At 33.2% G+C, this 12,117-nt stretch overlaps 1 protein-coding gene across 1 annotated transcript in view; it reads right to left on the bottom strand.

The window, feature by feature from the left end:
* Mcm2 (DNA replication licensing factor Mcm2) overlaps nucleotides 1-12,117 on the bottom strand; it is a 145,388-nt gene that overhangs the window by 60,803 nt on the left and 72,468 nt on the right. Inside the window, exons 10-11 of the mRNA XM_090391546.1 lie at nucleotides 5,960-6,053; nucleotides 2,527-2,777 (exon numbers count right to left, since the gene is read on the bottom strand). Of these exons, the coding sequence (XP_090247672.1) occupies nucleotides 2,527-2,777; nucleotides 5,960-6,053 (345 nt within the window). The remainder of the gene's footprint in view (nucleotides 1-2,526; nucleotides 2,778-5,959; nucleotides 6,054-12,117) is intronic.

Genomic DNA, 12,117 nt, shown 5'->3' with positions numbered 1-12,117 from the left:
GCTAAACTCTGACTGCCAAAGACAAAGCATTAAACATCATCATCATCATCATACTTATCAAGGATTTAGGCCTAGTATGGCCTGTTCCGGCTTTAGAAGTCATTGTTGAATCGTTTAAGAGGACGTCATGGTTTTCTTTTTCCTAATGGCTTGTACTTTAAGGCTTGTTTTGGTAATCTTTCTGTTTTCATTCTTTGAACGTGTTCCATCCATTTATGTTTATATTTTTTTATTTTTTCTATTACTGGTTCTTGGTTTAATTCTTTCATGATATCTTCGTTTCTTTTGTGATCAAATAGGGTATACTTTGCAGTTTTTCTCATAAACTTCATTTCTGCTGTTGTTAATCTTTGTTTGTCTTTTTGTTTTATTGTCCAGATTTCGCTTCCATACATTAAGACCGGTAGGGCTAATGTATTGTATACTTTTAGCCTAGTTTGTTTTTGAACTAGGTTTGGTTTAAATATAGAGTTAATTACGCCTGTTATTTTTAAATATTTTGCAATTTTTATGTTTATATCTTTTTCATTTTCATATGTGATCATACATCCTAGGTAGTTAAATGAATTCACCTGTTCTAAGATCTTGTTATCTATTACTATTTTAGTTCTTGCTGGATCTTGTCCTTTAAAGGCCATAGTTTTTGATTTTTCCGTTGATATTATCATACCATAATCTTTGGATATCTCGTTTAGATTTAAAATCGCTTTCTGTAAGTTATCTTCAGAATTTGTAATTATTATTTGGTCGTCTGCAAAGAGGAGAGTGTTTAAGTTAACTGTAGGTGAAAGTTTAATTCCTTGATGTAAATTTTTACTCCATAGCATTAAACATGAAAAAATTAAAATTAAACACTCATGTTTAATTATCCTTGACACTAAAACTTCTAATGGAATTCTGAATATTTTCATAGCATTAGCCTCATTATCTAATAATAATCAAAATAATGTTTAATGAAAATAGTGTTTTTGAATGTTATTTTGAAACATCAACAGTTAATAATATACAGGTGCTCAAGGAGTCTGCTGAGTTCAGAAGTTGATTCCTTAAATTTCATACATGCAAAAAACCAGACAGGTGGTAAGATATAATAATTTCATGATTCAGCTATAAGTAATTACAAATATATTCAGAGCTTGTAAACAGTATTCCACTGATGTTATTGGGTTGATTATGTTAAACTATGTGCTTTTACTAAAGAGATGTCAGCTAAGCTTTCAAACAAGAAGTGCAGTGATATCTGCTTCATTTACAGTCTAAGGAATCTAAAGAGACAATACTATCCATTATCACACAATGACTAACCAGAGAGAAGTTTTATAAGACTAAAAATGGTGGTTTCATGAACAAGCATTGGTTCCAACCTAATCAATCCTGAAAACGTGCAGTGTGACCACAAGTTTTTCACAAACTTTCCATGGCTTGTGTCCAAACAAAGGCATGTGCTGTGGATAGATGGCAAAGGAGTTGCTGCTGATGATATTCTCCAAGATCTTTTTGAGAACTGAACGAGATAATGGGATGACTTTGTTCAATAGCTGGTTTTTATCAGCCCCCCCCCCCCCCCCATGCAAAATGGGGTGAATGTAGGCTATTATTGTTATGGCTATTTAGCCTATATTTGTTTAGGAGTGCCCCTTTTATATCATTGGCTTTTTACTCAAATTTTAGGGCATTACATCAGTAATGCTGTAAATTTTGAGTATATTTTTGTTTAAGAGTGTCCCTTTTATAATGTCATTGGCTTTTTACTCAAAATTTACAGCATTAGTGATGTAAATCCTAAAATTTGAGTAAAAAGCCAATGACATTATAAAAGGGACACTCTTAAACAAAAATAGGCTAAATAGCCATAAAAATAATATTTTCCTAGAGGAGTAACATGGGAATTTTCCCAGATATAATACCTACCATAAACACTAATTTGCAACCACTCAAGTAAGGCATGTTTTGGTTTCTATCCCTGCTTGGCATACCCTTGAGGAGGGTGACCTTCATTGCATGTAGGGAGAGAGGGAGGAGAAAAACAGAAACCAGAGCTCTAGCTTTGAAGGCCAAACATGGTAGACAGCCACTTCAGCTTTCTGGCAAGCAAAGCAGTAGTGTTTCACAGGACAATGAAACATCTAATCTAATCTACTATTTAGTAGGTATATGACTATCCAACAGTAAGACAAAGTAAGAATTATTAAAAGAGATGGAAATACCTATTGTAGTGGAAGATAACTATCATAGGAGCTATATTTGATGTTAATTTCTTAAATTATTGATTTTTCCTTAGTAAGTTTCAAAATAACATTAAAACATTTTGCAACTTATAATTCTAAAATACTATGCCAAGTGTGCACACTTGGCATAGTATTCTTGTTTTTTTTACAATTACTACATCTCCACAGTGGTTGGAAATCAGACATGGTATTTTATTTTTTTTTGCTTAAAATCAAGCATGGAATCAACCCCTCAAATTTGGCAGATTCTTCCTCCTTGGAATTCCTGCATATGTATGTATGTATCAAAATGTCCCACCTTGTCAAACTCATCAATAAGACAAACACCCTTGTCAGCCAGCACAAGGGCACCAGCCTCAAGTGTCCACTCTTTGGTTACTGGACTTCTTTGTACGTAAGCTGTCAAACCAACAGCAGATGCACCCTGACCAGTAGTATATACTGCACGAGAAGCTATCTTCTCTGTATATTTCAGGAATTGAGACTTAGCTGTGCCAGGATCTCCACATATAAGAATATTAATGTCACCTCTTACTCTGTGCTTTTGACCTGGAAAATACAAAATTATACATCATTAAGAAGAAAAACAAGGAAATTCAGATATTTAGCCGTTCTTCCTAAAAGAAATGAACAGTTAAATATCTGAAGTGGTATTATAGCACAACTATTAAATAAAATTCATATCAGGTAAACTGGTTTTTAATGTCATTTCTGACATAGTAATGATTATTATGTAACAAGTATTCACAAGAATTAATAATATATTACTGCAAATATTTCAGCTTGAAACTAATCAGTGCACAAACATATTCACAAGATGAAACACAAACAATGGAATGTTCCTTTTTACAGATCTGAGCCACGTGCTGGAGTGTCACCATCCTCCTGGTTACATTCCACATAAGATAAACAGCCCCCCCCCCTCTCCCTTCATGGTATTTACCAGCTTCAACATGACTGTCTCCACTGCTTTGGACAAACAGGATATTCAGTCCAAAAATGAGTGCATGAACAACAGTGTTACACCTGATATCTTAAGAATGTAGAATTCTCAGCTATCATGGTGTAACATGAAGAGAAATAAATTAAAAACCCTGCATAAAGGCTAATAGCTAATTTAAATGAATTATTTAAAAGAAAAAGGAAATATTCTTGCATCCAATAAAATATATATAAAATAAAGGTGTTTGGTTGAACTAACTAACAAAAGGAAAGAATATATTAATGTTGTAATATGATATAAAAGATAAAATTTAACTAAATAAGACAGAAAAGGATTAGTCATAAGAGATGGTATGTGAGAGGCTAGAGATTAAAAATATTAAGTGAATTCATAGAAAAATTTTGGAAAGGGGACTAAGTTAGAGGCTAGCGGAAGAAAAACAACAGACTATCGCTCAGGGCCGATTCCCGGATTGAGACATCGTTTGGCAGAAAAAAAAACGCCACCCTAATTGGTCGGTGAAGTAAAAACAAGTAGGGGAGGCGGAGAAAAGAAGTTAAAGAGGTGCCGTTAGGAGAGCAAGTATAAAAGGGTTGGAAACCCCCCCCCCCACGAGGCTTTTTGGTTTTTGTTTTGGTTCTGTTCCCGAGGTGTTCTCTACGAGCTCCGTGGCATAGGTTTCACGCGGTTTTCCTGAGTGGAGATTGGGGTTATATCTCTGTCGTCACAACATGGAAACAAAAGTGAGCGGGATTTCAATTCCAGATTTCCTATGTAAGAAGCGAAGAATGCCATAGAGTCAAAGAAAAGGAAACATATTCTTTGTGTTTCAACTTCAGTGACAACCACGAGAAAGGGAAAGCTGTAAAGATATCGATATCCACGTCGCGAGTTGTACAGCCGTTATATAGATGATTCAAAGTGTGTCCTAAGTTACGAGAGGTTAAGACCGCGTAAGCAAAGTTCAATTCCAAAAGGAACGTAGGAGAAACAGATTATCGGAGAGGTTATACCAAGCTAGTTCAATCAGAAAAAGGTAAAGGCCCATATGAAAAACTCAAGAAAGAAAGGTACTGTAAAATATATCTAATGTTAACTAAAATTTGTCTGTAATAGGTATCATTATTCTAATACGGAACTGTTGAAGTGACCAAGAAAAATTTATACTAGGACTTTAGTATCTGACAGAATATATTAAAAGTAAGATAGCTAGTGTTAATGTTATATGAATAATTAAGTGTCCTGAGAATTTTGCATGTCTATTGTAATGTATAGGAAAGTTGAAATGTCATAGTTGTGTGTTAGTGCAGTAAAAGGTTTAGTTAATCTACTTAAGTTTGAATAGTTAAATAGTGTGAATTAATCTTATATGTCCATGTCATATGAAGTTATGTGTTGAATTGTTATGGCGGTTATAGGATCATAGCTTAATTATTTATGATAAGCTAATGTTAGTTTGTAAGTATTTAGTTTAGCATTGAATTGAGTAATAACAAAAATTGAATTGTACCATGTTAAAGTTTTTAATAAACTTTTTGTCCAATGATAAAACAGTTGTCTGAAATTGCTGTCCAATGCACCACTTGAAAAATTATGAACCTAATCACGCGGGAAATTAATGTGTTAAGAAACGAGATAAAGTGTCACGACTGCAACATTGTCAACATTGTTTCACTTTCAGACATATTTTAGTTCTTTCTCCTTGTTTTTGTATATAATATCTCAAACTAAATATCCCAAAAGGCGCAGTATAAATACAAATATTAGAGGTACTAAGGGGAGAAATAACTTAAGTATTAGTAAAAATTTTGGTGATATCTCATGCGTAGATAATAGTTGAACATAGCTAAGCAGAATTTCTCTAATTGGAATAAAAATCATAAATTGGGACACAACATAAATGGCGCAGTCGGCAGGATGTAGTTTAGCTAATTAAATCTTAATTATAAGCTATTCACATCACCCACAATAAGCCTGAAAAATCTGGCCTGGCACAACACAAAATGGATATTGTGGTCAATATTGCACCATCAATTTGTAACCATGAGCCAATTAAAAGAGCTCTCTCACTTTCCCTCTTTGGGGTGAACCAAAAATTCAGTTTTTTTTTTTTATGTTATTTTATTTGAAAATCACATTTAAAAGAGAGGCTGAAGTGCTTCTACAATGTCCAAACTTAAATCAGAATGACTGTCTATCCCCCTGCTAAGATTTGGGAGGATCTCATAATGATAAATGACAAGCAGTACCCTCCCCTTTTATTGTCACATGCCATTTTAATTATTTTATTTTGTTATTTATTTTATTTTTAACTTAATTTTATTTTGTGACTACTCATTGTATAGTGACACTCTAGCAAGTGACTCAGATCTGTAAAAAGGAATAACATTCTGTTGTTTGTGCTTCACCCTTGTGAATATGCTTATGCAGTGATGACGGCCTGTTAGTTTCAGGGCGAAATATCTGCAACAATAAAATGATTATTAATTTTTGCAAATACATGTTTCTAATAATCATCTCTGGTAAGAAACTTAAATAAGAAATTAAATATTCTAATCCTTGTTTAATGAATTCATAGCTTCTAGTTTCTCCTTTTGAAACCAAACTAATTAAAAACATTAACTAAAAAAACATGTATAAACTATAAAAACATATCTCAGTTGTTAAGAAACAAAAACTAATATAAAATAACACTGACAGGAAAATAAATCTTAATTTCTGCAAAAAGTGGAAATTTCAGGCATTTAAATGGTTTGAACTAATTCAAATAAAATAACATAAAAAATACCTGGATTTTTTGGTTCACCACCAAAGAGGGAAAGTGAGAGAGCTCTTTTAATTGGCTCATGGCTACAAATTGATGGTGCAATACTGGCAACAATCTACAAGTAATAAAAATGAACTTCTACAAATCATATAAATCAAGCTAATTCACTGTATATAATTTAATTAATCTAATATAAACTATTGAAAATTTCCAATGAACAGCAGAAATAACATTCTGATCTTGACATATATATTTAAAAGTTATCTCAAAGTTATTTCTTGGAAATTATTTTGAAAAATTATTAGATATAACAAATGTTACTTCATTTAATAATTAGGAGAATGCATATCAATACTTGAAATCAAAACCATCAGAAGCCTAAAATGTGAAAAGGTAGCTTAAGTAGATGATATCTGACCCAAAATACAAACATATAGTATAAATTTTTTTCATTGACTACACTGCATAATCAGAAGGCTTATTAAGATTAAAGAAGAATTTTCTTACTGTATACTTACAATAATCTTTTCTAATCATTCTGATCAGAAAAGATTAATGCAAGTATATAGTTAATTGTCATCATAGTGATCACAGGAATAGTTTGTTATAGTGGATAGTATGCTATAAATTTCTGCATAGCATTGCATCTTAGGGCTTTAGTTGGGATTTTTTAGTAGATTGGTATAATGAGATTCAACTGTACTACAGATAAAGGTAAAGAAAACTGTTGGAAAAAAAGCTGGGTTTAAGCCAAATATAAGTTCAAGACTAGATTTTAACGTGACAAATTGTCAAGTTAAAATCTAGTCTTGGGAATATAATCAGGATTCCTATTTAAGCTTTACTGATGGTATCTACTTTGATACTGAACGAACGAGGTTGGGCTGGCAATTTGGGATTTAGCCGACCAAATTGTATTCTTATTGGTTAAATCAAAATAAAAAATGATGGTACAACATGACAAAATTTCATGCCGGCTGGGGTGTCGCCCGGTTAAACAAGGCCCCCGTTGTTTTCGCCAGGGAACCAGGGCGAACAGCGAAAAGTCAGCTACTGGAACAAATCTGAAAACAAACCCCAACTCAACATCACCAGAGTTAAAGATCGGTACTATCAACGTAAGAAGCCTGAATGGCAAAGAAATGGAGCTAGCTGAGGAATTAGATAAGTACCAGATCGACATAATAGGGGTGACTGAAACAAAAAAGACCAAAACTGGTGAGATCTTTCTCAGCAATAAATACAAAATGTTATATTCAGGCAATGACAATCAAGGAAAAGCAGGAGTAGCCATAGTATTCAACACAAAATACGAGGCTAATCTTCTTGAATGGCAGTCAGTCTCAAGTAGAGTAATGTGGGCAAATATGAGAATGGGGAACTGGACAATGAGACTTATTTGTGCCTATGGTCCCACAGAAGGTTCTACTAAGGTAGAAGTGGAGGAATTTTTTGACGCTTTAGAAAAAGCAACTGACACAATGAAAAAGGAAAAGTTGGTCCTTGTTGGGGATCTAAATAGCAGAGTAGGAAATGATTGTGAGACATACAAAAATATTTTGGGAAAATTTGGAGAAAAGAGCAAAGCTAATAATAATGGCAAATATCTGTTGGATTTCTGCTCAGGACATGGACTGGTTATTACTAACACCATGTTCCAACATGAAAATGCGCACAAATTCACATGGAGAGAAGAGGCTAGGAATAAGAAAAGTCTCATTGACTATGTTATTGTTGATAGTGATGTTTTCTCCCTGGTGCAGGACACCAGAGTGTACAGAGGTTTTGAAATTGGAAGTGATCACTATTTAGTCCTGAGCAGGATAAAATTGAATTTCATATTGAAAAGAATGACATGTAAGAAAGTTTTAAAGCGAATAAAAGTTGAGCAGCTCTCAGATGTGAACTGTAGATTAAAATACAGAAAGATTATTGAAAAGAAAATGAAAGAGTTTGAGAACAGGAATCAAACCTTGGAGATTCAGTGGCAGACTCTGAAGAAAACATTGATTGATTCTGCCAGAGAGGCATGTGGTGAGGTTGTCTGCAAGGATAGAAAAATCAGAACATATTAGTGGGCAAAGGAAGCTAAAGAGGCAGTGAAGGAAAAGAAGAAAGCATATCAAAAGTTCCTGGCAAATAAGTCAGCTTTTACTCTTACAGAATACAGAGACAAATGTAAGAAAGCTAAACAGTGTGTAAAACTAGCTAAACAAAAGTCATGGGAGGACTTTGGCAAGAATATAGAAAATAAATATCAAGAAGGTGGCAAAATATTCTGGAGGTTGTTGAAGAAGCTTAGGAATGGAGGAAAGAGTGCTGTAAAAGGAGTTAGAGATGATAAAGGTGACATGAAAACAGGAGAAAAAGATATCCTTGAAGTATGGAGTAATTACTTTGAAAAACTGCTAAATGAAACAAGCAGTGATGACAGCACAGTGATAAAAAACACTGACCAGCCATGCAGTCAGGAATACATATCCATACTTGAAGTAGAAAAAGCCATCAAAGGCTTGAAATGTGGAAAGGCAGCTGGAGTAGATGATATTCGACCAGAAATGCTGAAGTATGGTGGTATAAGAGTCTTACAGTGGCTGCACTGCATAGTTCAGAAAGCCTAGACAGAGGGACGAATTCCCGATGATTGGAGTAGAGCTCTCATAGTACCCATATATAAAAAGGGAAATAAAACTGAATGTGAGAATTACAGAGGTATTTCCCTACTGAGTGTTCCTGGCAAGATCTATGCAAGTATATTTGAGAAAAGGTTGAGAAGAATTGTGGAAGAAAAGCTTGGTGAAGAACAAGCTAGATTCAGGCTAAATAGAAGCTGTCAGGATCAGATCTTCACTTTACGACAAATAGTCGAGAAAGCATGGGAATATAACAAAGATCTGTATTTAAGTTTTGTCGATCTGGAAAAGGCATATGACAAGGTGCCAAGAGTGAAGCTATTCAATACGCTGCAGTTATATGGTGTCAATGGGGCATTATATCAAGCAATACTTAGTCTTTATTTGAGTTGTAAGTCAGCAGTTAGAATTGAAGGAAGTACAGGAAGATGGTTTAATGTTAAATCTGGTGTGAGACAAGGATGTACATTATCCCCTCTGTTATTCATTATCTATATGGATCACATTATGAAGGAAAGTGGTATTAAACATGATATCAAAATTGGAGATGTTAATGTCAGCTCTTTGCTTTATGCGGATGATGTTATACTTCTAAATAAATCTGCTACAAGTCTGTAAGATTCTCTGACTAAATTGAATAACTGTTGTAATAGATATGGTATGAAGATCAGCATTAAAAAGACAAAGAAAATTAAAATAGGTAAAATTGTTGAAAATGTCAACTGTGTTGTGAATGGGGAACCTGTGGAACAATTAAAACATTTCAGCTACTTAGGAACGATTTTTAGTGAAGATGGTAAATTAAATATGGAAATAAACAACAGAATCAACAAAGCTGGTATGGTAGGAAGTCAAATGAATAAATTCATATGAAATAAGAGAGAAATTAGTCGGAACACTAAATTAGCTGTATACAAGACAGTGTTCAAACCAGTTTTAACTTATGGATCTGAGAGCTGGGTCAGAAGTAAAACACTTGACCAAAGACTAGAGACCGCAGATATGAGAGTCCTGAGAAAGATTAGAGACGTGAACAGATGGCATCAATGGCAATATCACATTAAAAATGAGGATATTAGGAAAGAACTTGACATTGTCAGCATCCAGGAATGTGTTAGCAGAGCTAATCTCAGGTGGTATGGTCACTTAAATAGAATGGGAGAGGAAAGAGATTAGCAAAACAAGTGTTCTCTGCCAGGTTGGCAGGAAAACGACCCAGAGGAAGACCAATATATAGGTGGATTGATATGGTACAAAGTGCCTTAGACGATAGAAATATAAGATCTGATAATGTTGGAGTCTTGACAAGTAACAGACTGATTTGGAGGAAAATTGTAGATAGGAAGTTAGTAATGATATAATTTTTTCATGTAGTACTGTCATATCCTGTACACCCCTTGAGGGTACATGGCAGGAATTTGATGATGATGATGATCTTGAAACAGAATATAAGGTATCAAAAGTTCAAAATGCTAAATGTGTATGATGTAACATCATGAACAATACTTAGTATAAGTTAGCAGTTTAAACAACTGATGGCCCAATGCTCAATCAGGCATAAGGCAAGGTTGTACAATATTAAGGAAAGCAATATTAAACTTCATATTCAGATAGGATATATTAAGCTTGGTTACTTTATTCTATATAGATGACATCATTATCTTAAATAAACTTTTAAAAAGTCCTTATCAATAAATAATTGCAGTGACAGATTTGTAATGAAAATAAACAATAAAAAGAAAACTGTGGAAAGAGGAAGGCAAGCAAAAAACATCAAATGAATTCTAGTGAACCTATAGAACAGTGGTGTTCAACCTTTTTTTACTAAGCGAGCTACTTTCTATAAAAAGTTACTCGGCGATCTATTCTCTTATATAGATCACGTTCCCCCAGATATCTGATTACGCACAAATAAACAACTAAAAACTTTATTTGTGTATTTAAAAATTTATTTATCACTTTTAATTATTTTAATACAACAAAAAAAAAAAAATATTGGAATAAAATATTTATTTCTCTATTCTGGAAAACCTAAGTTAGAAAAAACAACAGATTGATTACAAACTCACAAGTTAAAGGAAATGCTGGTTGATTAAAAAAAAAAAAAAAGTTAATGTGAAATTTGGCATTGTTTGGACCTCGCAATATTTTCATAGTCAAGTTGATATGAAGAAGTGGCCAATCGCAGACAATCATCCAAATGATCATTTGTAATTTGGTTTCTTAATTGATTTTTTATGACGGTCATATTTGAAAAAGCTGATTCTGACAAGTATGTCGATCCGAAACATGACAGAATTTTTTGCGCAATATCAGTTAATATTGGGAATTTTTCATGTGCATACTTCCAAATGACTTCATTGTTTATTGATTTTAAATGTAAACTATTCTGAATGTTTATTATCTCAAGTTCTACTTCAGCTTGGTTTATATCAAACACCGCATTAATTTTATTTGAAATTTCTGTGATGTTCAAGTTTTCTCGAAATGGATTTGCTGTTTTAAGGATACTTGTGACATAAGACTGAATGATATATGCATGTAAACACAAGAAAGATATTTAATTAACCAAATATTTCGGTCTGGAAATAGCAAACCATCCTCAGTGGTATTACAAGAACAGTTTAAAAAAAAAAAAATACAAGCTAGAATACTAACAATAGATCGTTACAAATAGAACACGGTGTGTGATGTTATATCACTAAGTATGAAACAGAATATTTTAAAGTAGAGACATGATCGAAAAAAAAAAGAAAAAAAATTAATGAGTAATCTTGATTAGACTTTTCCAGATTTTTGATATAGATATACAGTCATTACGATTTAGGTTGGGACGTATTGAAACTTTGTTGTTTTGTTGAGGATTATAAGAATTGAGAAGATGTTGAGTACTTTTTTCAGAAAAGCCATTGAGTTTCATGTGTTGTTGGATAGCAGAAAGTTCTTTCTGTAGGTAATCAAAAGTAGAACAATTAGTTTTGGCTCTTCTGATGAGGCATTTTATAATTCCTGTTTTTTGAAATGGATGATGGGCTGATTCTTTAAGAATGTAACGACCTGTGAACGTTGGTTTCCTGTATACTGTAGTTGTAAGAATATTTGAAGGCGACCGGATGAGGAGAACGTCTAAAAAAATAACTGGTTGTTTTCTTCTATTTCCATAGTAAATTTTATACGATGATGCAAGGAATTGATACTGTTTAAAAAAGAAGGTAAAGAGTTTTTGCTGTGTAGCCAAATAGTAAAGATGTCATCTATATATCTTACCCAAAAGGATGGTTGAGGGAAAATAGATGAGAAGAGGACTTTTTCTAAATTATTGCAAAATATCTAGCTAAATTATTGAAATCTTACATTGGCAACACTAATTCTTTTTTAAAAAACTGTTCAGATTTCTTTGAAAAATTAAAAATGTCTCATTACAACCTACAGATCTTATGGTTAGCTTTGATATAGAATCTTTATATACCAATGTACCTCTCAAGGAAACTTTAAAATTACTTGCTGACATCTTTCCTGAAGACATTATAAAACTATCCGATTTCA

The sequence above is a fragment of the Typopeltis vanoorti genome, chromosome 1, assembly GCF_054136105.1.
Source record: "Typopeltis vanoorti isolate ZY-2024b chromosome 1, IOZ_Tvanoo_1.0, whole genome shotgun sequence".
Classification (NCBI taxonomy): Eukaryota; Metazoa; Arthropoda; class Arachnida; order Uropygi; family Thelyphonidae; genus Typopeltis; species Typopeltis vanoorti.
This window is presented reverse-complemented; position numbering and strand designations above follow the sequence as displayed.